Raw genomic sequence first — 25,535 nt, forward strand, 5'->3', positions numbered from 1 at the left:
TTGAACAACAATAAATATAGAAAATTATAAAAATTAAAATATAAACTTCAAAAATGCATTAAAAAATTAGAAAACAGTAACTTTCTGTATCTAACACCCAGGAAAAGACTTAACCATGTGCTTTAATGATAGTACTTTAGTTGGCCGGCAGAGTGTAGTAACAATTAAACAACTTTACTGAGATTTGTAGTAGTTCAAATAAACATTACTAGAGACCAATGTGTATCATCTTACAGCTACCAAACAGCTCAAGATGTGTTTGTAGTTGCCATGTAGGTAAGCAACTGTTTGGCACATAATAACACTGGAATGTCAGTTTAATGCAAAGTGGGATCGCCCGTGTTAACACTGGCGATTAAAGGGATTAAATCATTTCATGTCAATGCTTGTAGATTCTTGTTGTGATGTTTATAGATCACTTTGGCAACAAGTCATAAAACGTAGACATTCTGTAACGAATTATAGTGTGAATTTCTGAGATCCAAGTTGCATCTCTAATATAAACTTAAAAATCTAGTACTATAAGAATTAATACAATTAAAAGTCAATGAGACTTCTGGATTTGATCTAAATCACAAAATTGGTGTTAAAAATCGTCTACGTCTTGTAAGGTCACCAAGGTTTTTCGACTCTTATATTAAATTTTCTATGTGGACCAAAATGATCCCTACATCTGTTCCATTGCAGGTATTGGAGTGGGGTGAATAAAAATATCTCAAAGGTATCAGCGTCCTTTCCATCCTTTTCCATCATTGTTCCATTTCCTTCCTCTATATATTATTATTATTATAATGAAAAGTTAACTAAAACCCTTTAAAAAAATTTTAATTGCCATACACGTGTATCGGTGTTCAACCATCATGAGTGTACATTAACCTCTAAATAAATAATAGACAATTAAATATACACATGTGGACCATTTAAACATATGTTACTAAATTTAAATGACACAGTTATTTTTCTTATTTTCCAGACTACTATTTAAAATGTTATGAAGATCTTTATTATAATTAAGATAGATATGTAATTCTTCTTTTGTGTTTAATTTCTCTCCTTTCCTTTCGATATCTAAAATTTCCATGTTCTTTTCAATATTTGTGTAGTTATAGTCAGTTTCCAATAAGTATTCAGCAAAATTTGATTTTATTGTAGACATGTTATTTGTTTTCAAAGCTTGTATATGTTCTTTAAACCTTTTATTAACATTTCTACCAGTTTGCCCAATATAATAGCTTTCACAGTCACTACAGTAAATTTTGTATACTCCAGAGTGTATTGTATAATTCTTGTTTTTCATCATTTTGGTTCACTTTGTTTTCAATAAGTTTAAATGTATAATTTCTTGTTAGGTAACTGATGGAAAATTTTGAATTTTGAAAGGTTTTTAAAACAGCTTTGTTTAATTTAATATTGAAAGGTATATATGTGTATGTTTTTCTGAATTTCTGTAGTATTAGGATTAGGTAGTATTATGTTAGTTTTATTGATTTTTTGTTTTCTTCTTAATCATTTTGTGTACAATATGGGGTTGATATTATATTCATTTTTGACAGTTAGGTATTTTATTATTCTCATATCTTTAGTTTTATTCTCAACACTCATTGGTATATTTAACATTCTGTTTACCATTGAGTGAAATGCTGCCAATTTGTATTTCCAAGGATGGTTAGAGGATGATGGTATTAGAAGGTCTGTTTGGGTTGTTTTTCAATAAATTTCAAATGAGTGATTTCCATTAAGATTAGAAATGCTTATATCAAGAAAGTTAATTTTGACTTTTTGGTTTTGTTTTGAAACTTAATTGTTGGTGATATAGAATTGAGGAGTGTTAAAAAGTGTTCAGCTTGGTTCTCATCTCCATTGAAAAGACAGATATCATCAACATATCTTAACAAATAAATGATTTTGTCTTTAAATGGATTAGTATCACTCAATACTTTATTCTTTTCTAATGTTGTATATATGTATTTGCAAGAAGGCCTGAAAGAGGAGATCCCATTGCCAACCCATCTTCTTGTTTGTAAAAGTCCTTATTGAATAAATTCACAACATAAATAAATAAAAAGGTATTGAATATATTAAGGAATATAAAAGATATATATGTATATATATATATATATATATATATATATATATATATATATATATATACAGGGTGTTCTGAAAAAAGGTGCCCATAAGTCAGGGCGTGATTCCTCACATCAAAATAAGAAAAAAAGGTCTAATTAACATAGGTCCGAAAATGCTTAGTTACCAAGTTATACAGGGTGAAAGATTTCGTCTGAATTTCAGTTCCCCTGCTGCAACGAAGCCCTACGGGTATTTGTTGGCTGTTAATTAAGATGTACAATTTAGCGTACTTTATGTAAAATGAACTGAAAAATTGAATAAAACCGTTTCCAGACCTGTAGCTACAGTAATTTTTAAGATATGTGACGAAATACGCGAAACTTGGTCCCGAAAAACAAGTTACATTTAGGTTTGAAGCAGATTTACTATGTTAAATGTACAATAAACACAAAATATTTTTTCACGGTACTTGTAGAAAATTTAATTTCGAAGAGAAAGATGTAAAATAAGTCTATAATAGACAAACGCAAACTTTAAAAAAATAATCCTTAATTACATACAAAACGCATGAAAAATAGACAAAATCTGTTAAGCTCTCTACAAATGTAATATTGAAATTAAAACAGCTGTTTTATTAAAATATTTGATTTGAGAAACAAAATAATTTCTATTTAAAACATATGTTTTAACAATGTAACATTGTTTATAATAATTTAAATAAACATTACAAGCAGCTATTTTTCCATTGCTCATTAAGTGCGTGTGTTGATCTGTACTTTAATACAAGTTAGTGCGAGTGCCGTTGAAGTTAATTTTTGATAGCTAATAATATCTTATTCATCATGGCAGGTAATATGAATATTATGTACACTAATGGTGAAATGGCAGACATGCATTTAATGTACGGTCTTGCACATTGCAACAGTCGTCAGGCTAGACGACTCTATCAGGAACATTTTCCTCATAGACAGTTACCGACTCATAAAATGTTTTCTTCCATTCATAGAAGGCTAAGCGAGACGGGAACCTTTAAATCTGGAAAAGTTGGTAGATCAGGACGGCCACGTACAACGTGTACAGCTGAATTGGAGGAGGGCGTGTTGGACGAAATAGAGAATCATCCTGGAAGAAGTACTAGAGAACTAGCCTTGGATTTCGGTGTTAGTAATTCAATTGTCTGGAAGATTTTACACGAGCAGCAGTTGCATTCTTATCACTATCAAAGGGTCCAGGCTCTTTTGCCTCGAGATTACTTTCCTCGTGTTCAGCTATGCCAATGGCTTATCCAAAGGTGCAGAAATCCACATTTTTTAAATTACATTATCTTTACTGATGAAGCAAAATTTTCAAGAATGGCTATTCTTAACACCCACAATACTCACATGTGGGCAATTGAAAATCCACGTGCTATTTCAGAGAACCGTCACCAATATCAGTTTTCTATAAACGTATGGGCTGCTATTCTGGGTGATAAAATTTTTGTTAGTTTTTTACCTGATACGCTCAATGGTGAAAATTATTTACATTTCTTGACGACTAATCTGAATGAGTTACTCGAAGATGTGCCACTATACACACGCAACAACATGTGGTTCATGCAGGATGGAGCTCCAGCTCATTACACATTACAAGTAAGAGAATTTTTAAATGAAGCATATCCAAACAGATGGATTGGTCGAGGAGCCCCAGTAGCATGGCCTGCAAGGTCACCTGACCTCAATCCTCTAGACTTTTTCTTATGGGGACATTTAAAGACGCTTGTCTACGACTCGCCTGTGGATACCATAGAAGAGTTGCGAATAAGGATTGTTAACGGGATTCAAAGGATACGTGAGACACCTGGGATCTTCGAAAGAGTTCGGCAGTCTATGAGAAAACGGCTGGATGCTTGTATTTTGAATGAGGGGAAACATTTTGAACATCTACTGTGACGTGGTTAGTTTTTTAGGACAAGTGTAACTTTTTTGTTGAATGATAATTCAGATAACTTTTTTATGTATGATAATGTATGATTGTTAAAAATATTTACTTGATAAAAAATAATAGTAACTCATTAATTTGTTTTAATAAAACAGCTGTTTTAATTTCAATATTACATTTGTAGAGAGCTTAACAGATTTTGTCTATTTTTCATGCGTTTTGTATGTAATTAAGGATTATTTTTTAAAGTTTGCGTTTGTCTATTATAGACTTATTTTACATCTTTCTCTTCGAAATTAAATTTTCTACAAGTACCGTGAAAAAATATTTTGTGTTTATTGTACATTTAACATAGTAAATCTGCTTCAAACCTAAATGTAACTTGTTTTTCGGGACCAAGTTTCGCGTATTTCGTCACATATCTTAAAAATTACTGTAGCTACAGGTCTGGAAACGGTTTTATTCAATTTTTCAGTTCATTTTACATAAAGTACGCTAAATTGTACATCTTAATTAACAGCCAACAAATACCCGTAGGGCTTCGTTGCAGCAGGGGAACTGAAATTCAGACGAAATCTTTCACCCTGTATAACTTGGTAACTAAGCATTTTCGGACCTATGTTAATTAAACCTTTTTTTCTTATTTTGATGTGAGGAATCACGCCCTGACTTATGGGCACCTTTTTTCAGAACACCCTGTATATATATATATATATATATATATATATATATATATATATATATATATATATATATATTTATCCTAATTTTATTTTATTTTTTCAATTTTCCCTTTCATCTTGCTGGCAAAACATTAAATTCGTATTGAGTGTCTTGAAATAAAATAATTTTTCAAACAGCATACAGGTATGGGTTTTAGATTCCCCAACCTTATATTGTTTTGAAATTCAATTTATTATTTTTGCCAATATTAAGTAGTAAATATTATTTATAGACATTATGATAAACCATCACATGCTCTCTTAAATAAGCCGTGTTAATTTCATAGACTTGATCATACTTTACTTCTTTAGCTAAACTAAAAAATATGTTATAGATATAGATGTTATTCTTGAACGCCATTACGAATAGAGCTGGAGGAATGTAACAGTTTTTTTATAAAATTTAATTTGAATTAGTTTTATTTTTAATTAACTATATTATACAAAGGCATATGAGTCTTACAAATTTTCAATCTAAATTCCACTAAATTGTTTGCAATTATATAATTTTCATCTTAAATGTATACATTACTGAGTTTCTAGTTATTGTGAATGTGCAAGTCCACCAACTGTAAGCACACTGTGATATAAGGAAATTTACAACCAGTTTAAGCTTTGCACTGGCCATCTTGGTTCATGTTAACCTTAAACATCAATACTTTTCACTGTTAATTCAAAATTTGTTGTCAGATAAAATATAAGCACATGTATTCATGTTTATTTATACATTTTTTTTAAACAGACTGCAATTTTTAGTGACATAATTAGAAATATGTACTAACAACCTAAAACTGTCAACGGTTTTTACAAACCTTAGTGGAGGGAATATTCTTCATCTCACCAGACTTCCTCAAGGTAAACGATTAGCCCTAGGTTGGTTGCTGTAATTTGCAGAAATATTCAGTGCCGCTTCTTTACGTCTCACAAATCTAGTCATCTTTATTCAATACCACTCACAGTAGATACAAAAACTGGATGTATATTCTATTAATAGCATCCAAAATCATACTGTATATGAAACATCATAGCTAAATCTCTAGCTTGTTTTGGTTAGAGTGTTTATTAATTGAAGATGAACCAAAGAATATGAAACTGAATATCATTTGAAAAAATAAAACAAAATTGAACTCATGCTACCAAATAAAAATGGACTTTTTATTTTGAAATTACTTTTGGAATCTTGTGTTGTATCACTAGCCATCCTCATAACGATCAATGTACTGTTGAATCTCCGTCAGGAATATTCCTTTAGCAAGAGTGGATTCATTCATGTAAACAATTATATCTTCTCGTCCTTCTTTTGTGTCAAATGTGTACAAAATCTTATCCGAAAAATTAGAGCTCAGGGCAGTTGAAATAGTTTTAATAGCTGTCTTCCAGTATGCAGACCCTTTTAGATCGTTTGGGAATATATCACTGTACCTTATACACGTCAACAGTTCATACCAAGAAAAGGTTTCATCTGACCATATATACTCAGAGAACGTTTGTTTTTTATTTAGTCGCCTTTCTAATGATTTCTTAATAAATATTTCAAATGCGTCATCATCGGTTTTGAACTCTTTGTTTACCTGGACAACTGAGAAATCTTGATACATGTTAACATATGTCAACTTTTTGTAAAGTTCGTTTGATGATATTTCTTGATTTTTCCACGAAGAAGAAGAATTTAAATAGATTATAAGGTCTGGAGTTTCTTCAAATTTACCAGATTGAAACTTATAAGTATAGGAATAACGAGATTTGTTTTTTTGTGACCTCGCTAACTCATATACCAACCAATCCCAGTTTACTTTCCTCCCTTCTCCCCAATTCAACTCTACGTGAGATGTTGCAAAGTCGTTGTAAGCTGCTAATCTCAAGATAGCAATTACGTCCTCTGGACCTTCAATGCTGTACATTTTATAATCATATTTGCACTCAATATACATATCCTTACGGTGTTCGTAAAAGAAAAGAAACTTTTGAGCGATGAGCTCAAATGGCATAACCAAACCAACGGTCAAGTCCTCAGAATCATCTTCAGTCTTGACATCAATCAATCTCTGTATAGCTGTCTCTGTTAATTCAGGATCGTCAGGAAAAGTTTGTTCCATTTGTTTAACTAAACGAGTGGTGCAATCTATTGTTAGAGAGTCATAAAAGCCCCAGATGTTAGTACCATCTGTAATATACCATAAACCTTTCATGTAGAAAAGAACTTTCGTGGCACCAAGATTGATGGGATAGTGCGCCTTATTGTCTGCAATTTCTGAGTCCAATAGCGACCAGTCATAATTATGTGGAACTGCAGCATTTTCAGTGATTCTTTCTCCATCTTTTGATATGTATGTTGTAATCTTCTTAGTCTTAACTTCAGTCATCGTAGCTGTAGTACCTGTCAGTATTTCAGTGGGTCTTATACTTTCCCAATCATCTCTAAAAACTAATCCAGAGGACTTTTTTGCATCTTTTAGTTGCTTTATCATATCTTTGTAATCCAACTCTTCATTATCATAGAGAGTTCTACCATTACAAAATATAATTATTGGCTTAGTATTACCATCATATTTGACATTAAGAACAGTACTATTCGGGTATAATTCTTTGGTGGATTTTAAAATTGGAAGAACAATATCTGAAAATGAAAGGCCTTTTTCATTATTGTTGATATATCTGTACAGTATCACTCTGTAGATGGCTAGTATCATGTCCCAAGAAAATGTATAATCCCTCCACGTATAACTGCTGTAAGTTGTATTTTTATTGATTTTTTCATCAAAGACATCATTCAGAAATGTTTCAAAAGGAACATTTTGTGCATTATATGGATAGTTTATGATATTTTGTGATAAGTCTAATTCTGTATTAAGATTCTGAATGGATGTTAAAGATTCGGTTCTGTCTATCAATACATTTTTATACCTAGAAGTTCCATTTTTGTATACCTGGAGTAAGTTTGTAGAACCGTCAAAATCAGTGATGTTGTATTCTTGTATCTGATTAACAGTCTTTTGAGGTGCTTGCTTAACTCTATCGTAAATAGAATACCAGTTAGTCTCTCCCCACTGATAATCGGATGGCTGTGTTTTATAAGATTTGAAATTAGACAATCTTAGCATAGCAATAATGTCACTGAGGCTTAATGATGTTTTCCCCCACTGATAAATGCTATTTGGCTTCATATATGTACTAGTTCTGAGAACACTTTCCGTAAATATCTCGAATGGCATTTTTTCATAAGTATGGAATGAACTTTCAAACATACCATTATTGATAAGAAGTCGTTTAATTGACTCTTTATTGGCTGATTTGTCCTCAGGAGTGTTAAAAAAAGTGTCACTCATTAACGAACTAGTCTGGTCTTCAAATGGCCAAACATGGGTATTGTCAGTTACAAACCATCTTCCATTCCAATAAAACTGGCGTTTACCACTATTAAGATTGATCACGTGTTGAACTTCTTTTGATTGTTGTACTGAATCTTGCGGTGGTGTCATTTCTTTAACTCTTTCAGACATTTCACTGAATGTTACTCTCTTGTTATCAAACTCCGTTGTTCCATCCTTAAAGATAGTCAGGGGCTTTAATTCCAATCCATAATTTATTTTATAAACTGTTCTGTCAGAATAATTTATTCTTTTGGATCTTCGAAATTGTTCAAGATAGTTTTCCCAACTTAATTGGTTCATAGATGTTTCTATTCTGTTAATGTTTGATAATGTTGAATCTATCATTCGCTGTAGTGCTAATATTTCGTGCCAGTTAAAAATATTATTTTTCCAAACATAACTGTCATATTTTGTTTTAGATTCTGTTTTCTGTTGAAAAGTATTCCTCATAAAAGATTCAAAAGATTCACTATTTGAAATGTAAGGCATTGTAATAACTCTTTTTGAAAAGTCAGTTCGCTCATTTATATTTCGCATGTTTGACAGAGACTCCCTCAGTTCAATGTAAGTATCTTTCCAACTGGAAGAACCGTTTTTGTAAACTATCATTGTACTTGAATGGCCATCATCTTCATCGACTTTGTATTCACATCTGTCAGAGAAACATTTTTTATCTAAGAGATTTAACCTTTTCTGCAAATTATAAATACTGTTCCATTGGAGGTAACCCCAGTTATCTACACTTGAAGGGGGATATGAAGAAATATTTTTACTTGATATTGAATTATAATTGAAAATTGCTACCAAGTCTTCATTTGTCAGACTCATTCCTCCCCATTTTATAGAAAAATTCCCTTCATTTTCGTTTGTTGTTGTTAAAATGCTTTGACTAAACAATTCAAAAGGCATTTGTTCAGATATATCCTTGGTCTGTGGTTTATCCATAAGTTCTTCTATAATTCTTTTATTTTCATTAAAGTTATTTGTAGTTTTATCTTCAGAAGTTCTGAAAAACGATTCGTTCATTGCTTGACTAGTACTATTATCAAAAATCCATATCTGAGATTTATCGGTCACAAACCACTCATTTCCACTATAAAACTGTAGTTTTCCCCCTCCCAGGTCAATTATTCTTTTTACTCTATCTGATTCAGCATAGTTTTCCTCGCTTACATGCGTCTTAGATGTAATTTCTGTTGTTGTTTTGAGCTGAATTAATTTTTCGTCATTCTCTTTTGTTGAGGTTTTTGTTTCTAATGCTTCTGTTATGTGCTCACTTTTGAGCACCTCTTTAAATTTTAGATCTGTAGAGTCAACTACAGAAGTCCTCACCTCAGAAAAGCTTTTTGTACTAAAATTATCTATTATGTATTCATTTTTAAACGTCTTAATGGTTGAAGTAATAGGGTTCACAGTTTTTAATTTATTATTTGAAGTTTCTTCAATTTGATTAGTTGTCTTGTATTGTAGCAATGATTCGTTATTAAAAAGCTCTGAATTTGGTAGAATTTTACTATATTTTGAACTTTCATGATCTTGTGTTAATGAATAAAAAGTATTAGTTGTCATTGAAGAGTGTTCATTTTCAGTCCAATAGAGTTTTTTAAAAGAGGTTTCTGGATATTGGGTTTCATTGTTTGTTGCATTAATTATATTTTCATTTATAGGAGGCGAAGTGTGATTACCTACACTAATAGATTTTTCTAAAATTGGACTTCTAGTTTCTTGATAAATTTCAATAATGTTGGTTTTATCCTGTTTGATTGTAGTTTTCTTGGGATATATGTTTGTTTCCTCATAAATGGAAGTATTTACAGATCTATTAGTAGTTGTAATGTTCTGGAATGTTAGAGGTGTGGATAAATGATCTAGGAAAGGGTGTGTTTCTGTTTTTTTATTTTCAGAGAATTCTTCTACAAATGTATGGATTGAGTGTTGTAACTGAGAAAACCCTAAACTATTTGTTTCCTCTATCATAGAGACCGAATTTACTTCTGAAATTTTTGTATTTAGTGTATTTTTCACTGAATTGGTAAATTTTTCTAATTCCACTGAATTCTTTTTTATATTAGTGACTGAACCACTTACTTCCTCTGAAAAGACTGAATGTCCCATTGATTCTGTAAGCAGCGACTCAGGAAATTCTTTTGTTAAGTAGCTTGATGATTTTATATCTGCTGTTCTCTCTCCAGATCTTTCCATGACAGAAGACATTGGACTATTTACTTTCTCTAAGAAGGATACTGACGATCTCATTGGTTCTGAAAACGGAATTGCTAAAGTTTTTTCTGTTGATGGGATAAAACCTTTTATTTCTGGTGACGGTTTAGTTTCATACTTATTTTTCACAAATGGAGTGAAATCTTGTGTTTCTTTGGTTGAAGATACTAATGATATAAACGTTTCTAAGACAACACCCTCTGAAGTTTTCTCTCTTGTTTGGGTCGATACTCCTGTTAGTGTATATGTCTTGGTTTCAGATTTATTGACCATAGAGGATGCTAATCTATTTGTTTCTTGAGTTGACGTTAGTGCCGACATTACAGTTTCCGATATCAAAGACTTTGAACTTTGTTCTCTTAATGGAGTTGATACATTTATTTCTGCTGATGGATTGGTTTCTGACTCATTCTTCTTAAATGACGTTAAACCGTTTTGTTTTTGAGATGAAAAGGCTGTAGAAACAACAGCCTCAGAACTAAAGGCCTCCGAAGTACCTACTCTTAATAGAGTTGATCCTCCTATGTTTGTTAATACCTTGTCATACTTATTATCCACAGGGGAGGTTAAACGATTTGTTACTTTATTTGAGGGAACTGCAAAGATAGAAAGCTCTGAAGATTCTTCTGTTAACATGGTCGATCCTTCTTTTTCTGATAATGACGTAGTCTTAGACTTATTCTCCAAAAAGGAAGTTGAACCATTTCTACCTCCAGTTAAAGACACTAAAGATACAAATGATTCTGAGAACAAAGTTTCTGAAGTTATTTGTGTTAAGTTAGTTGATACTGCTGTTTCTGCTGATGGTTTAGTTTCAGACTTATAATTCATACTGGGGACTAAAGTATTTATTTCTTCAGTTAAAGATGTAGAAGATTTAAGTGTTTTTGAAAGGAAAATCTCTGCAGTTTCTTCTGTTACGTGAGTCAAATCTAGTTCATTTGGAGGTTTTGTTTCAGACCTATACTCTAGAGACAAAGGTGAAGTATTTAACTTTTCAGTTGAAGATATAAAAGATATATGTGTTTTTGAGGGCAAAATCTCTGGAATGCTATTTGTTATATGAGTTGATATTACTATTTCTTCTGATGGCTTACTTTTTGACTTATTTATTACAGAAGATATTGAACCATTAGTTTCTTCAGTAGAATATAAAGATGTTACAGATGTTTCTGAGAGTAAAGTCTTTAAAATTTCTTTGCTCAAGGGAGTGAATCCTTCTCTTTCTGTTGTAGGCTTAGTTACATTTTTCATGAAAGGGGTTATATTATTTGGGTTTTCTGTAGACGTAATTGCAGACAAATCGACTTCTGAGATCAATGTTTCAAAAGTTTGTTCTGTAACGTGAGTTGATACTCTTTCTTCTGTCGAGTAAGTTTTTGACATATTCTCCATGCTCAATCCGTTTTTTTCTTCAGTAGAAGATATAGCAAATTTTAATGTTTTTAAGAACATAGTCTCTGATGTTTCTTGTGTTAAATTAGCTGAATTAATTCCCAAAGGAGATGCTAATTCATCCGTTTTACCAGTTGAAGAAACTGCAGACACAATATATTCTGAACTCAAAGCCTGTGTATATTCTTCTCTTAATTGGGTCGATCTTTCAATTTCAGCTGATGGCTTGGATTCAAGCTTATTTTTGGTATGGTTTAAACCTTTTGGTTCTTCAGTTGAAAAAGGCGAGGAATTAAATGATACTAAAAGCAAAGCCTCTGACGTATCCTGTTTTAAGTGTGTTGATCCATCTATTTCTGCTGGTGTCGTAGTGTTCGATTTATTTTCTGTCGAGGAAGTTAAACCAGTTATTGTTTCAATTGGGCGTATCATAGACATGTTTGTTTCTGAGGTAAAAGTCTCTAACGTCCCTTGTCTTAATTGGGTTAATTCCCCTACTTCTACTGTGGGCTTGGGTCCAAACTTATTTTCTACAATGGTTTTTGATTCTTCAGTTGAAGTTGCTGACGGTTTGAACAATACTGAGACCAAAGCCTCTGAAATCTCTTGAGTTGAATTGGTTGCTTCTTCTTTATCTGCCGACGTTATTGTTCCATCTTTGTTCTCTATTGAAGGAGTTAAACCATTTTCTGTTACAATGAAACTGACAATAGACTTGCTTTCTTCTGAGTTCAAAATCTCTGTTCCTTTTTCTAACGGGGTCGATACTTTTATATTTGTCGATGGTTTTGATTCAAGCCTATTTTCTATACGCTTTAAACTACTTGATTTTTCAGTGGAAAATACTGAAGATTCAAATAATACTGAAAACAAAGTCTCTTGTGTTAAATTTGTTGATTTTTCTGCGTTTACTGATGTTATTGTTACTGATTTATTTGCCATTGAGGAAGTTAAAACAGTTTTAACATTACTAGAACCAGTCGTGGACACTTTTTCTTCTGAACTCAAATTTTGTGATGTTTCTTCTTGAAACGGGGTCGATACTTCAATTTTTACCGATGGCTTGGTTTCAAACCTATTTTCTATACGCTTTAAACTTTTTGATTCTTCAGTTGAAAATACAGAAGATTTAAGAGATACTGGGGGCAGAGGCTCAGAAGTCTCTTGTATTAAAATTGTTAGTTTTTCCGATTCTGCTGTGGTTAAAGATACGGATTTATTCTCAGTTGAGAAAGTTCCTGCTTCAATTGAACTAACCATAGACATGTATTCTTTTGAGCTTAAAGTCTCTGATGTTTCTTCTTTTAATTGGGTCGACTCTTCTATTTCTGTCGATAGCTTGGATTCAAACTCTTTTCCTTTGGAGTTTATTGTTTCTTTAGTTGAAAATGCTGATGATTTAAATGATTCTGAAACAGAACCCTCTGAAGTCTCTCGTATTAAATTTGTTATTTTATCTGATTCTACTGATTTAATAGCTTCAGATTTATTCTCAATTAAGGGTGTAACATCATTTGATGCTTCGGTGGAACTGACACTAGAAATGTATTCCATAGAGCTTAAAGTCTCTGGTGTTTCTTCTTTTAGTTGGGTCGGCTCTTCTATTTCTGTCGAGGGCTTGGACTCAAACTCTTTTCGTTTGGAGTTTATTGTTTCTTCAGTTGAAGATGCTGATGATTTCAAATGATTCTGAAACTGAACCCTCTGAAGTCTCTTGTGTTAAATTTGTTGATATCTCCGATTCTACTGATGTCTTAGCTTCAGATGTATTCTCCATTATGGGAGTAAAAACTTTTGGCGATTCAGTGGAACTGGCTCTAGAAATTAATTCCCTAGAGCTTAAAGTCTCTGACGTTTCTTCTTTTAATTTCGTTGACACTTCTATTTCTGTTGATGGTTCGGATTTCGACTTGTTTTCTATATAGTTTACTGTTTTTTCAGTTGAAGATGCTGATGATTCAAATGATTCTGAAACCGAACTCTCTGAGTTCTCTGGTGTTAAATTTGTTGATATCTCCGATTCTACTGATGTCATAGCTTCAGATTTATTCTCCAATAAGGGTGTAAAACCATCTGATGATTCAGTGGTACTGGCTCTAGAAATTAATTCCATAAACCTTAAAGTCTCTGATGTTCCTTCTCTGAATTCGGTTGACTCTTCTATTTCTGTTGATGGTTCGGATTCTGACTTGTTTTCTATATAGTTTATTGTTTCTTCAGTTGAAGATGCTGATGATTCAAATGATTCTGAAACCGAACTCTCTGAATTCTCTGGTGTTAAATTTGTTGATATCTCCGATTCTACTGATGCCATAGCTACAGATTTATTCTCCAATAAGGGTGTAAACCCATCTGATGATTCAGTGGAACTGGCTCTAGAAATTAATTCCATAAACCTTAAAGTCTCTGATGTTCCTTCTCTGAATTCGGTTGACTCTTCTATTTCTGTTGATGGTTCGGATTCTGACTTGTTTTCTATATAGTTTATTGTTTCTTCAGTTGAAGGTGCTGATAATTCAAATGATTCTGAAACCGAACTCTCTGAATTCTCTCGTGTTAAATTTGTTGATATCTCCGATTCTACTGATGTCATAGCTTCAGATTTATTCTCCAATAAGGGTGTAAAACCATCTGATGATTCAGTGGTACTGGCTCTAGAAATTAATTCCATAAACCTTAAAGTCTCTGATGTTCCTTCTCTGAATTCGGTTGACTCTTCTATTTCTGTTGATGGTTCGGATTCTGACTTGTTTTTTTTATTGTTTATTGTTTCTTCAGTTGAAGATGCTGACGATTCAAATGATTGTGAGACCGAACCCTCTGAAGTCTCTTGTTTTAAATTCGTTGTTATCTCTGATTTTAGTTGTGTCATAGCTGTAGATTTAAGAGAGTCTGAAGTTTTTGATGTTTCTTTTCTTAGTTGCGTCGATTGTTCCATTTCGTACGACGGATTGGTTTCAAACTCATTTTCTATATAGGACATTGTCTCTGTAGTCAAACCATTTGACGCTTCAGTGGAACTGTCTCTAGACATATTTTCTTCAGAGCTAAGAGACTCTGGCGTTTCATTTCTTAATTGGGTTATCTCTTCTATATTCGTCGGTGGCTTGGATTTAGATTTGTGTTCTAAATGGTGTTTTGTTTCTTCAGTCGTAGATGGTTGAAATGAACCTGATGCCAAAGACTCTGAAATCTCTTGTGTTAAAGTGTTTGATTCTTCTACTTCTACTGATGTCTTAGTTTCAGTATTCTCCTTTGCAGACGTTAAACCTGTCCCTAATACATTCGAATAGGCTATAGACATGCTCATTGTTGAGATCAAATCCTTTGAAGTTCCTTCTGTTAAAAGTGATAATACATCTATTGTTACTGGTGTTTCATTTCTATATATTCCTTCTATAGGTATCGATAAGTCAAGTTCTTCTTTTGAGGGTGTTTTGTTTTCTAGTTCTGTAAGTGGCTCACTTTCATTCTCTTCTTCCATAGAAGTAAACCCGTTGGTTTCCTCTGACGAAGAAATTGGAAGCTCAACTCCCATTGATATCACAGTACTCAAATATTCGTTTGGTATATCTGTCGATCCCCTCACTTCTAGTGAATGATTGTTATCAAAAATGTTCTTTAGTGATGTAGTTGACTCATCTGTTTCTTCTCTCAAAGAGACAGAGGACTCTTCTTCTAGTGAAGTTATTTGCAAGGGTGGTCCTGTTAAAGGTGTGTATTCTATTTTTCCTGATTGCTCACTTTCAGAGTTTTCTGTAAATACAATTGAGCCTGTCTCTGTGAATTCTTCATTATCATATTTGTTATTACTAATATTTCCTACTGCTGTAAAAATATTAATGGTTTCAGGAGTTGAAGATCCAAAAACTTCTTTATTTTCTGAGCTATCACCAACGTTTTCAGTTTCAGTAAACATTTCACTGTATGATAATGTGTCTTCGGAGGTATCTCCGTTTTCCAATTCTGTAATTTGTGAAGTTTTGCTTCCAGTATTGAAAGGTTCAGTAAACGTTACAATTTCCGATTTAGTGATTTCCTGTGATATTTCTCTTTCCTCTGTGGTACGAAATCTTTCTTTAATTATATTTCCCCCGGCGGGTAGCAGTGGGACCGTTGGCATTTGTTTAATAAAATGAGGTATTATGTTTTTAAAGATATCCTCAGGTGATGTACTTGAAGTGGATTTTAAAGTATTTTCACAATTTAACGGTACAGTATGGGCACGATTACACAGGTTACTAGAGATTTGGCACAAAAATAAAGGCATTTTGGGTTGTCGAGATAATAGAGGGAATCGTGAAACCTTTATTGTGATATCTTTAGGCTGCAAAGGGCGTGGCCCCAGTGCATGGTGATGTGCAGTTTTCAAGTGCTTTGATCCTTTGGTAATAACTTTGTGCTCTGTTCTTTTCTTTTCTTTAATAGTTTTAGTTGATCGTAATGTCTGAAAGCTATTAATTTCAGTGTCGCTTTTATCTGTTATTTCCAAGTGATCACAAGTATACATTTCTTTTCTTTTCTTGGATATTGGAATGTACTGACAGGTCGTCATCTTCTTTGTATTGCTTGTTGACATTGCATTTTGGGATGCCTTTTCAAAAGAAGGAATTGTCTTATGTTTCATAGACGAATCTTGATATTTAAAAGGATTATTTTCGGTCCTCTTCTGCACAGTTTCCTCCTGCAGACAGCTCAGTTGATTAGTATCTAAAGCCACATTCAAACTATTGTCCAAACAGTTTGTCTGCGTTGTTTGAGCGTGTGACTGAACAGTTGATTTCATGCTTAACTGACCTGTTACTTTATGCTCTGTGGGATTGAAAACGCTGAGCTCACTCGTCCCATGGTCATCACAGTTTACATGCAGCATTATATTCAAAACAGCTTGACTACTGACGAAAATAAACGTGTTTGTTACTGTTGTCAAGGCAACAAGTGCAGTTGATAATTCCTCTATTGGTGTTGTAGACGGTGCTTTATTAGATGATGATGTTTGAGTACTGAAATGCAATGGGATGGTTTCAGAAGTTAATTTTGTTTCTAGTGGTGTAGTGCACTCTGTTGTCCTAATTTTAGGAGCCAGTGTTTTACAACAAAGAGGAAATATACTCCTTGGAATGTCTATCTGTTGGTGGAATAAAGCTGCAATATCGTTGGTAAATTTCACCTCTTCTGCACACATTTTTTGTGTTTGCGAATGCTTTATTATTTGTAATGGACTGTTTATTGTGTTTTTTATGTCTATTTCATTTTTTTCAACGAAACCACGCGGTAGTTGTAATTCATCTTCCTCATTTTGAATAAACTCTTCATAGGCATAACTTTTTGTCTGGTAAGATTGTACTTTAAACTCTGGAGTAAAAATGTTGTACTCATAATCTAATACATCTCGACTTCTTCTAAGCTTTCGAGAGCTTTCAAAATATGGATATCCTTTACTGTGTTTTATGTTTTTTGGTATCTGTTTCACCGATCCCTTGCCCTGTGAACACGACCAAAAGATGTAAAAATAATTGCAAAAGTCAACAACACCGCAAAACACTAATAAGTAATCCGAAGAAACATATGTAGTTGGTCTGTACTAATTTATCAGTAAATAACAACAATAAATGAGAGTGACTGAGGCCTTTCATAATGAGAGTATTGATTATGTGTGATTTAAGAGTTGGCAGCAGTGGCGACCGACTTGATTTATCCCTATAAGAACTATATTACTCTCATTCCCATACTATAGAATCATGGTAAAATCTTAAGAGATATCACAAATAGTAAGAATAAACGTATTGCAAAAGATCTATAATCCTAAAACACTTTTTGTACTGTTCAAGTTAATAACTCATTCATTTTATAAATTTTGAACAGCCACTATCTTAGAAACCTTAAAGGAAAAAGATTATAGATCACAAATTAAAAAGAAATTTATAATTGCTAAATGTATCTGCCATTTAGGGTCAATATTGGAAGATTACTGCGTTAAAAGTTTTGCATCGAGATTTAAAAGTTTAGTCTAAATATATAACAATACACTAACTGACTGACTGTGTCACTTTTAGCACATTTCTTATAAATTTTGGGATATTTGTGGGTTTGGGTTCGGGGAACCATGATCGAAGAAAATTCAAAACGTCTCCAAGTAGTTCCGTTATTTGGGTGATGGCAGTAGGAACAATTCTATGAAATCTACCTAAAACCGAATAATTCAGTCCCTTATGAGCATACTGAGTTTGTTTACAAAATTATTCTGTTAATTTCTCGTTGATATCATGATTACCCATAAGACCAATGCAAAAATATATGTTAACGCTCAGCCAAATCCATGGAGTGACGACACCATCATTGAACTCAGTATTTCTCATACATAAATAAAGATTCATACACAATTTCAAGTCTATAGACTTTTCCACATATCGTGCGGAGATACATATAAACAGATAAGCAGACAGAACTTAGTTTATTCAGCTCCTGGAGTGATAAGTTTCACTAACGCTCAGGGAATAAATACAGTGTCCATAAAGTATGGCGTATATGAAAATTCTTAACAGTGACAAATTAATGTTGTTATACAAGTATGTTCATAAATTCAAATTTTACTTTCACTTTGACTGATTTTAAATTTGTTGTCCTTCTGAATACGCTGTTTTTTTCAATTTAGTTTGAGTATTTAAATGCAAATATTGTCATATGATATATAGTTTTTAATTTTAAAAATGATCTGATACTCGGTAATAATAGTGTTTCGGTATTATAATCAGAAAGTTACTGTTAAAAAAAACGTAGTTTTTATAATTTGTAACTTTTGACAGTCACAGCTGAGTGTTTACGGTAATATGTTTTTACAATATAAAATTTGTATTTTTTATTCAAACGAAATCACGTGAAAATGTAATTTTTTATAAATCTTTAAACTACCATATTTATAATGGACAGAAATTAAAATCTGAGCTCTGAGTAAACAACTGTCACTTGACTGGTCGTACTAAAACGTTTGGTATTACTTAATTAGACCATGCGTTTTGCAAAATTGCATGAACCTAATTATATTGAATTTCCTCACAATTTAAAATTGTATTGCAATCATGTCAAAAATAAGCAGCTAATCCACATTCTCATATACACTTAAACTTACATTGCAACTCTCAATCCCACGACAGTCTCTCAAATATAGTATCTTTAAAAAACCACATCAACAGAATAAAGCGCTTTAGACAGCAATATGCGATAGAGATGGATTTCTAATGAATTGTATTATTGGAATTTATAATAGTTTCAGGGAGCTTTATGATCAATCTGACACCAACTTCATGTAACAAGTGTAATAATGACAGTCTGTGATACTGAGTTCTGAGTTTGCCTATGTGTGTTTGCTGGTTTCACAATGGTGGACATCTCTGCCGCGAACCACATTACACGTAGATCGGCAGTACATATACTCGTACAATTCAAAAGCATAAGAAGTAGGACAGAGTCATCTATCCCGGCATTCTGTAATATTTCGTGCACGAATCTCTATAGTTTTAACTTTCCATTAGTTCTTACAGCCTTTTTCTGAAGCCTTGAGAAACACGCTCCATTTTACTATTTTTAAAATCTTCCCAAAGTTTCCATAGTGAAAACGAATCAACTTGGCTTACTCGGGGACTGTCAAGCTGAGCCCGAGATATCTCTTTTTACCACTATATCTCTGATAATACAGGCTACGTATAACTTCTCGAAACTCATCTGATCCTCCTTGACACGCCAAAAATAGCAATGGTAAAGAATCTGACATGTCGAAATTGCCTCCGTGAAGTAAGGAAGCAACGTAAAGATGTCTAAATTTTGGTTGTACTTCTAACAATTCATAAAGAGCCAAACCTCGGCACAATCGCTATAAAGGAATATGCGAGATGTATATCAGTTGCGTTTGTCTCCTGAAGAAGTTGATTTAAAATCTTATGATTATTACCATATTTTAATGTTAATGGCATGATAGTGGATTGGCCTTTGGAGAGTCGAATAAAAGGTTTGGAACTGTTTTGCACAAAACGTGATGTCCAGATTCTCATAAAAGATGAATCTCAGAAGACAAACCCACTGCAAAGGTCACCAAATGTTATGTGTGATCACTGATTACATACAGCAAAGTTAAAGTGTACAGAAGAATTATAAGGATTTTAAATGACCTTCAGCACGAATTTATTAAAACATGATGCAATTTTCCGTTTCATCTATATATATATATATATATATATATATATATATATATATATATATATATATATATAATTTCCATTCTGTCATTGTCACTATTGATACTTCAAAAATTCACCCCAAAGAATCGTGTCAGTTTAAAACTAGGTATGTACCCACAATAGTGCTAGCGTTGTAAAAGTCCACGAAAGACACAGCAAATCAATGCAATCACAGTTCCTGCGGCCATTTCAATGCCCATCCGCCATCATTACTCACATCATTCCTTCCTCAACCTGTCAAGCCCCATCCCTTCATAAGAACTGTTGTAAATAATAAGTCTGTGAGTAATCTACAATTTAGATACTACAATTTAGCTTAGTGACATTGCTAATTTCGCGTCAGTGATGGCAAATGACCGACGACGGCGTGAACACGGAGAATTAATTAATTAAGAAGTAGTTAATATAATCGATAATTTATTTCAATTATAAATCAACTTACCTCTTCAGAATAAATATCCTGAATTGGTATAATATAAGATTCTATACTACAAATAAGTAAAAAATACACGACTTTAAGGTTATAAATAAGAACATTCATTACTTAGTCTATCTAATATAAGTTACTAATTTGAGGAAATGATTTATCTCAGCTGATTTATAATAACACACAATTATACTCGTTAACCAATGAGTTTGTTATAACGCTTCATTAATTCTGTATTTTATTATTATTGTTTGAGAGGATATATCTTTTAATGGATACAAAGTTGAGTAAACCTATCGATATAAAAAAATACACATCTTCTCGGCATTTAGTAGATAATCTTACTTCGTTTTCTTCTAGCTTAGGACTTCTGAGATCAGACTATTGAGTTCTTCTGGCTATTTCCGTATCAGAATGTACCACACTTTATTTGGGCTGGGAAACGACTGTGACGGTTTTGTAACAATTTCTACGCCCACACAGTTTCATTGCATCTGGTCAAAGGCGAGTTCCTGAGCTAATGTGGAACAGTTAGTATAAAATTGCTCAGCATCGCTGGTCTGAAAATGATCAAATAATGTGAGAAAGCCGTAAAGAAAGTTTATGAAACCAAATATGATTGACGCTACGTACGTATAATTAGTAGACCAAATGATAAATTAAACATATATTGAAGCCAGACATCTTTAGCTACCAATAAAGAAGCTATGGCTTAGGAAAAATACATTATAAAATCAAAGAAACCTCACTCAATCAAATTCAGTCACACAATGTCATTAAGATGTAGAAAGATATATAGGAATAAACTATAGGTTATGTTTTTGACGTACAACATGTTTAACACCTTGCGCCACCTAACAAAGTTATGTTCCACTAAAGTTCTAAAAATGGCGTACTATGACCTACTCCACCCACACTTTGCGTATGGAGTGAGACTGGAGATGCTGTGCCAAAAACAAATTTGAGCGAGTCTTCAGACTCCAAGAAAAGGCTGTCAGAATAATTGGAAAGTTAAATTACAGAAAACCGTGCATGGGGTTTTTAGGGAGCTTGAATTTCCAATATTGCTTTGCCTCTACATATTTGAAATGATCATGTATTGCAGATCAAAATGCACTTTGGTCCGTGGCGGGGAAATTTACCGACATGAGACAAGAGGCACGACGCTTACGGAGCATCTGCCACAAGTTGGCCAATAACCTACCGGAAAGTATAAAGAACTCAACAATCAAAACCACTTCAAAACTTGTATACAACGCCTATTGGTGTCTAGTGCGTTCTACTCTGTCGATGAGTTCATGATGAGCCGCTGTGATTTATGGGAGGCATAGGATCTGGGGTCAGTGAGAGTGTGCTTGAGTGAGTGTTTGGAAGTGTAAGTTTGGGTGCGTGTGTAAATGAATAACTATTTACAAATAATGATTTACTGACATTTTCGATGCAATGTAAAATTGTAAAACTGTAATAAAATATGATTTGATTTGTAAATTGGGTTGTTGTATGTTCCTCACTGCTTATGTAATCAGGACAGTTTGAAAAGGAATATTATATAAGCAACATTTGCAAATGTTATTTGTTGTAGTTTTATTCTATGACTTACTAATAGTAGGTTCATTAATTTGATTGTTATTGTAATGTTATAAAAAAAATAAGCTTCGTATTCTGGTAACAAATTAATAGAGTTTAAGATGTGTTTATTTTATTCTATAAACACAGATTAGCAGTTATACTCTTACCATCGATTTATAGATGCGAGCTGTATAAATTAGGTAAGATTGGTCTAGCTACTATTATTATTATTAATAGTCTAGCAATAATATAATTGAGATTGAATACATTTTCACAGAACACACGGTTTTGCCTCATCTATTTAATTGTTCTGAGAACACTCGGTACAGAAAAATAAACGCAACATTTGGTATAAAAATTAAAAAAATTTATAAATAAACCCTTTTTATAGAAAGCTGTGTTTTGTAGAAAGGTATACCTCGTTTCTTAATAATAAAATTATCTGAGTTCATTATCAACTATATATTGTAAATATCAGTTATTATTGGAGAGTTTTTATGATTGATTTCAGAATGTGTTTTAAACTGTTTTAATATTACATAATTTTTAATTACTGGAAATCCTAAAATTTATTAATATGGATGTTTTAGTTATTTCAGAAAAAATTGATTTAAATATTGCTGATAAATTAATACTTATTTACCTTCGTTCATATCAGTTCCTTGTACAGCTTAATTCTTTTATATAAATATTTCAACCCTGACTACGATTAAGTGATTGAAATCAGTTGATTACATTATTTAACTTTTCTGGAACTATAATTTCAGAACTCAAAGATATTGAAAACTTATTCTGTCTAAAAGATAAATACTCTAGAAAAAGTACCTCTCACTGCATTGTATCTGTTGTCTGCTGATTGAGTTGATGCTTCTATTTCCGTTGACGGCTAGTCTGTAGTATTATCTCCCGCAATAGTCAGATCAGTTGTTTCTGTTGATGATTCAATTATTTGCGATATAACAGGGCCCACAGTTTCTTCTATTAAATGAGTTGATATTTCTATTTCTGCTAATTGATTATAATCGGAACTTTCCTCAATTGTTGAAGTTGAACTATCATTTGGCAAAGAGTCCGACAATCCTTCCTCTACCGACAAAACAGGTTCCATGCTTTCTTCAGTTGTGGGACCGTAGTCTTCTACTTCTCCAAACATTCCATTCTGAGATGAGTCTTGTGTTGAGTAATTTGGACTTGTTGTTAATTGATCAATGTCATAATTTATATTGTTAATCGTTTCTGATGTTTGAAAAGTGTTAAGGACCTCTGGAGTCGAAGTTGTAAAATAAGTGGATAATGTGACTTCCAGTTCAGTAAAATTCGTAACGTTTTCTAAAATATTCTCATTTCTAACTTCTGTAGATTGTGAAATATTTTGATCGAGGATTTGTGCCACGGTTAACATTGCAAGTGGAAGTTCAATGCTTTCTTTCTCCATGTCGTCCAATATTATTGCTTGTGTAGTATACATTCTGTCCTTGACTACACCTCCTTTACTAGATATTAGTTTTGCTGTTGGTACTGTTTTCTTAAAATGAGGGATCAACTTTTTAAACATATTTGGTTTATGGGATGTTTGTTCCAGAGTACTTTCACAATTTAAAGGGACTGTAGGAGGTTTACACATATCACTGGAGATTTGACATAAAAACAAAGGCATCTTGGCTTTTTGAGATGTAGTTGGGCGTCCTGTTCCTGAAACACCAGAGGTTTCCAAGTGTTCGCAAGTATTCATTTCTTTTATTTTCTTAGCAGTCGGGACATTCTGACAAGTTACCATCTTCTCTGTGTGTGGTGTTGAAATCATATGCAGCGCATGCTGAACCACATCTATCCCACATGAAGGAACTGTAACATTTTTAGTTGAAGATTCTTGAATACTACAGGGAGCTTTTTCTGTGAGTTTTTCACGATGGTTTTGAGAAATTTCAGTTTGTTCCTGTGCACTATTTAATGGATATTTTGTTTGAAAGAATCCTGCAATCTTCTCTGACGTATCATTCGAACAAATGGTCTGCGTAGCTTGAGCATGGGGCCGTTGGGATGATCTTATGTTTAAATGACTTGTTACTTTTGTCACTGTGGGGTACACAAAGGTGCGCTCACTTACACAATGTTGGTCACATTGGACATGGATCACTATATTCAAAACAGCTCGACTGCTGATGTGAATAAACATGTTTGTCACAGTAGCCAAGGTTTCAAGTGCTGTTGATAATTCCTTTACAGGTGTTGTCGGTGGTTTTATCTTAGACGCCGTTGAAGTTTTCCTTATAAATGGGGTTGACAGACGTTTCCTAGAAGTTGGAATTACAGGAGAGGTAAACACTGGAATAGTTGTATGAGTATTTACGCTTTGTATAGGAATAATACATTCTGTTGTTGCATTTGTAGGAGCCAATGTTTTGCAGCAAAGAGGAAATATAGCCTTGGATATTTCTAACTGCTTATGAAATAGAGCCGCAATGTCATTGGTGAACTGAATCTCTTCTACACACGTCCCATCTGTGTGCGAATCTTGAAAACTATATAACTGACCTTTTGGATCTTGATTTACTACTTTTACCTCCCTACTTGAAATGAAACCCCGTGGCAGTTGTCGTGGCTCATCCTGAACAAGTTCTTCGTAATAATAGTTTTTAGCATTAAATGAAGCCAACAGTTCATGTTCTTGATCTACTAAAACAGGAACTCTCTTAAGTTTTTCAACGTTATCATGATTTGGAGTTTCTTCACTGTGTTTTATGTAATTCTTTTTTGGTATTTGTTTCAATGAACCTTCATCCTGTGAACAGGAACCAATTTTAAAACTTCTATCATTGGAAAGACAATGGGTACGTAAAGTAACCTAATATATCTGTCTCACGCCAACTTATTACTATTTAAACAATATCTGATTAGTTTAAACACAATTACAAATGAACAGTAGATATATTTTTAAATTTACTCTTCAAAAACAAGTATTCTTAGATTTTTTATATACTTAGGAGAAGAGGTTGAGAAAACTCTCATTTAGCCAAAAGGAGTTTAGCGGTAGCATCCCGCATAACAGGATACTCAGGATCGATAAAGTTGGGAGTGAGGCCGGCTCTTGTCGAGATACCATGTGGAGGGATAGCGAGAACTGTATAATATATATATCTCAGGAATGTTACCTTGGAAGAAGGGAAAGCTTGCTCTGTACAAGCCTGTACTGTACCAGCCTCTTCCAGTCAAAGCGGATGTGGGGTTATTACTCCCTTGTGTTTAGGTTAGTAACATACTTCAACTCTAAGATAGCACAAACAACTCTAACAGTCATCCTACGCAGTAAACATACCTATTGATTAATCCTTATACCCGAATATCTCAACATTTGCGGTTAGAGATATGCCGCTCCTGAACATCTACAGGGTTGCCGGATGTAAGTGACACATCGGCTTTTGCTCTACCAAATATAAATTCAAATAGAAGTTACGTATAAACCATCCAGAAGTGAGCCCTCCTTAGACTTCCGAGCGAATTGTTAGACTTCCGTAGCCGGATGTGTCAAGATAAGTGCTTTGGTTGAGACGTATCTTCAGTGTTTTACTACCAATCTACCATTTACGTTAGATCTATTGGCAGAGAA

The 25,535-nt window shown here is 33.2% G+C and overlaps 1 protein-coding gene across 1 annotated transcript; it reads right to left on the bottom strand.

Moving 5' to 3' along the window:
• Nucleotides 1-5,834: 5,834 nt before the first annotated feature.
• Nucleotides 5,835-20,915, bottom strand: LOC124353836 (mucin-16-like). Its single transcript, XM_046803857.1, has 2 exons — nucleotides 20,375-20,915; nucleotides 5,835-17,183 (listed from the first exon to the last, which is right to left on the bottom strand). The coding sequence occupies exons 1-2, from the start codon at nucleotides 20,471-20,473 to the stop codon at nucleotides 13,356-13,358; spliced, it is 3,927 nt and encodes a 1,308-aa protein (XP_046659813.1). The 5' UTR covers nucleotides 20,474-20,915; the 3' UTR covers nucleotides 5,835-13,355.
• Between the last annotated feature and the right edge of the window lie 4,620 nt (nucleotides 20,916-25,535).

The sequence above is a fragment of the Homalodisca vitripennis genome, chromosome 2 (assembly GCF_021130785.1).
Source record: "Homalodisca vitripennis isolate AUS2020 chromosome 2, UT_GWSS_2.1, whole genome shotgun sequence".
Classification (NCBI taxonomy): domain Eukaryota; kingdom Metazoa; phylum Arthropoda; class Insecta; order Hemiptera; family Cicadellidae; genus Homalodisca; species Homalodisca vitripennis.

Excerpts from the sequence above, each read along its gene's own strand:
- LOC124353836 (XM_046803857.1), bottom strand. The coding sequence starts at position 20,473 with ATGAATGTTCTTATTTATAACCTTAAAGTCGTGTATTTTTTACTTATT. Across the intron at positions 17,184-20,374 it reads AGGATATTTATTCTGAAGAG|GGCAAGGGATCGGTGAAACA; the intron begins GTAAGTTGATTT and ends TCGTGTTCACAG.